Below are 3975 nucleotides of genomic sequence, written 5' to 3'. Positions count from 1 at the left end.
TAGAGTAGCGTTCACCCTTCCTTCAGTTACATCGACAAATGAACGAGAATCTCTGGTGGTCGGTGGGAAGCTTCTGGGAGCACCGATGGCTGGTCTTGAAGGCACCACCCTAGGATTTGGGTGGCAGGGATGTCTAGAAAGGTTAGCTGCCAACTTCCTACCGCTACACGAAATTTATTCAGCCTTTGTTCGATTTTCTCCGGTCTTTCAACATTTGAGAATTTCATGGAATCAAAGAAAGAGCTAGTGACATCCTTTCTTCCTACGATGTAGATGTCCACAAGTTTTCCCAGGTAGGTGCACATTTCCGGGAAGATTGGAGATGAAGAAAGAGGTGAGGGAAGAATCATCAACCCCACCTGGAGACCTTTTTTTGGTCTCACTTCTCTCCACTCTTTCACCATTTCTTGCTAAAATGTTAATTTACCGAAGAATATTTTGTTTGGTCTGTTTAAAATAAGGTAATATTACTAGTAATTACCGGTAATATTACCATATTATGAAAAGTTCAAACATGTTTATTTTTCAAACGTGTACGGAAAAACATGGTTACTTACATATGGACAAAAACCACAGTTCTTTACAAAAAATCGTAGATTAAAAATGTAAACAACTATTATGGAATGTGTGTATATTATTTCCAATGTATGTTTGTAGGTGATGATGTTAGGTCCATTTACGTGACCCAAACAACATGAAACACTTTTTGGCAACATAACATGACTAACACGACGTGGCATCACCGTATGAAAGAATCGTCTGACAACATTGTATACCAACACAACCTATCCTTGCTAGTTGGGCCTGAACTAGGCTAACCCAAGACCTGACCTAATTTTCCCTTGACCTAGCTCTATAAATAGGATACATCATCCTCCATGAGGAGGATCTTTCATTCACATACATAACCCTCCACCGTATACATATATTCTTCCCACCAACACAATTTTCTCTATCCATGAGAAACCATTTCGACATACACATCGATATAAGTTGATCGTCGGAGTCTGATCCCAGAGCACAATCCATGGGGGTGGTTCTAACTGTTTTGTTATTTGATAGCAGCTAGAAATCAAATCAAGAACTCGCTAACATCACCTACTCCAGATCTATGATCCATATCCTACACCAAGACCTGATGACCCGATTTCATGTCACATCAGTGAGTCTTATAACAACTTAGACTTAGCATAAAGAACCCAATATTACCAAAATAGATAACAAACTTTTTTTTGTTCATATTTAGGTAACCATGTTTTTTTCATACACGTTTGACCTGTAAATTTGTTTAATCTGTTCAAAACAGGGTAATATCACCGGTAGTTACCAGTAATATGGTCCTATTTTAAACAGATCAAACAAGTTTACTGATCAAACATGTAAAAAAACATAGTTAACTAAATTTTGACAAAAAATAATTGTTACCCTCTTGGATCATTAACCCTAAAAACAAAACAGATAACACTTAATTTCCTTTATATCTACGATTAAATATCCTTATAACAATGTTTCAACAAAGTTAATTTTATTTTTCATTACTGATTATATATTTTGATATCATCTTTTTAGATGCTAAAACAATGTACAATTTATATGTATTGTAATTAATACTTCAACGTTGAATGTCTCAAAAAGGGGTTATTGTCATTATAGTCCAACGATGTTTAGTATATTGTTTAAAAGGTCCCTTGTGACTTTTTTTTGCGTTTTAGGGGTATGTACTTGTGTTTTACCTGCTAATAAAGGGATAGACTGTATTTTAAGTCGGTTTTACCAGTTGCTTTTCATTTTTCTTTTTAAAACCTCAGGGCCCATGTTTTTCTTTGTTCTACTTTTGTTGACCACTAAACACAAAAGTTGAATAACGATGGTGATGATGAACACCTCTTTCCTCTCGACAACTCCTTGACAACATTTTCTTACTATCTTTGTCCTCCCCAAAAATCAACCAATCAAACACCAAATTCGACTCAAACAAAACAAGATTTGCAAAATTGGAATCGAATACGGGTTATGCGAGAGTTCCACGGGGAAGGGAACCGAGAGTTAAGACTAGACGATGTTTTTGGAGAGTTTATCGGGACAGTAAGCACATATTGTCATAATACTAGTCACCGAAAAGTAGCCGAAGGAGGAATACGATGAAGAAGCAATCTCACCGCCAACAAAGTTTTTGGAAGATGTCGTGCCTGAATCCGTCAACAAACATGAGCTTGGAGGGCGTTGATGCCTCCGGCATCCTCTCCGAAGCCACCTCTACCGTCATCAACCTGAGCGGCAAACCCAAGTCGTACGTACACCTCTATTTCTCTCTCTCTCTCTCTCTCTCTCTCTCTCTCTCTCTCTTTCTCTCTCTCTCTCTCTATGTGTGTGTATGTGTGTGTGTGTTTGTTTGTTATGGATGTGTGTGTTTTATGTACTTACTTCGAATTTGAATGTTACTTGATGACTTGATGTCATTATAGCTTCAAAAATTATCCAAAGAAAAGAAACCCCCTTACTAATCAATCCATGTCTTGCTTTTACGAGTGGTTAATGTTTCAGTGTTCATGAGTGATTTTCAATTTCCTTGGGGTAGAAATGAATTAGGCAGTGGTTATGAACTTATGACAATATCACTTGAAAACCGATTGTAGTGATTCTAGAGTCAAAGTTAAGCATGGGATCTATGACGATGGCTTTTGGAGGTTGCGAGCAGCCAGCAACATATGGTGAGCTAGTGTCCATCGCATATTTGAATCCTGGTGTAAACAAGAAACTAAGTGTTGCAGTTGCTGAGATTCTTAGCTCCAAGCTCTTTGTTCTCAAATCACAATTCTTCCTTAAATTTTTCGACTTAGAGGTAACCTATAGGACTCTCACTTCTATCTATTTTCTTTATCACTATGTATATGTTTTGATTTTGATAGTCTTTCTTTGTTTTGATTTTGATTTGACAGAGCTCAATTGCGGGAACAAATGTCTTCAAACTCAATCTAAGGAGATGAATTATAGTAACATCACGGGTAGTTTGGACCATTTCAGTTGACCAAATGCAACGCCACATATATTATATATAATTTTTTTTATTAATTATTAATATATTAAATATTAAAAATAAGACAAGTTTCATGAATAAAAGATGAATAAAATACTAGAAGACAAAAATATTGATTTTTTGTTATGTTTAACTTTGAAAAATGGTAAAATTAGATAATTTTAAGAAATTTATTGTTAATTACTATTGATTTAACGTTTTTAAGATATTAATTGTTTGTGATTTAAGTTAATTGTCTTATATCTTATGGTTTTTTTATCATTATAAGTAATATGTTTGAATTCTTAAAACTGTTTGAGCTCTAAATTGTGGTTAAAAACCACACAAAATAACCGCACCAAATTCATGCGGTTAATAACCGCAACACAGAAAAAACAAAACTGCACCGCAAAAATAACCGTCTAACCGCACCGCAAAAATAACCACACCAAACGGTTTTGAAAATTGATTAATCGCATTTGCGGTTAGTGGTGAGATTTTACCTAATAACCGCACCGAAACGCACCGCGCTCACCTCTATAAAAAACATTAATTACGAAAAATATTACCATAATTAAATATGAAATGTATTTATTATGGAAATTATTAATGTATTTCACATTTAATTATAATGATATCTTTTTAATTAATACATTTCCTATTTAATTATAATAATATTTATTATAATTAATATTTTTTATACGTAACTTAGAATATATATAAACGTAATTCAATGCAACACTTTTTGAAGTGTGGATAAGGTATCTCATCACCTTTAACAAGTATATTTTATTGTTGTTTGAAGCATAACGTTTAGATAAATTGGATTGATATCATTTACTATATTAGTAAGACAATTATAATGATTTCATTCCACCTAATACCATATTTAATTTATATAAAAACGTTAATGTAGAATTTTTTTTTAATCGAAAACTTAACATATTAAATTTGACAAC

General features: G+C 33.9%; 1 protein-coding gene across 1 annotated transcript; it reads left to right on the top strand.

The window, feature by feature from the left end:
- The first annotated feature begins 2180 nt into the window (after positions 1-2180).
- On the top strand, positions 2181-2987 carry LOC145030088 (uncharacterized). The gene is made up of 3 exons (XM_078978515.1): positions 2181-2294; positions 2648-2887; positions 2940-2987. Exons 1-3 carry the CDS (start codon positions 2181-2183, stop codon positions 2985-2987), a joined length of 402 nt encoding a protein of 133 aa, XP_078834641.1.
- The last annotated feature ends 988 nt before the right edge of the window (positions 2988-3975 follow it).

The sequence above is a fragment of the Lactuca saligna genome, chromosome 2 (genome assembly GCF_052625555.1).
Source record: "Lactuca saligna cultivar CGN05327 chromosome 2, ASM5262555v1, whole genome shotgun sequence".
NCBI lineage: Eukaryota > Viridiplantae > Streptophyta > Magnoliopsida > Asterales > Asteraceae > Lactuca > Lactuca saligna.
Note: the sequence above shows the minus strand (reverse complement) of the source record. Positions and strands in the feature narration are given on the sequence as shown.

Coding starts and splice junctions, on each gene's coding strand:
- LOC145030088 (XM_078978515.1), top strand. CDS start 2,181: ATGTCGTGCCTGAATCCGTCAACAAACATGAGCTTGGAGGGCGTTGAT. Junction 2,295..2,647: donor GCGGCAAACCCAAGTCGTAC/GTACACCTCTAT, acceptor GTGATTCTAGAG/TCAAAGTTAAGCATGGGATC. Junction 2,888..2,939: donor TCTATTTTCTTTATCACTAT/GTATATGTTTTG, acceptor TTGATTTGACAG/AGCTCAATTGCGGGAACAAA.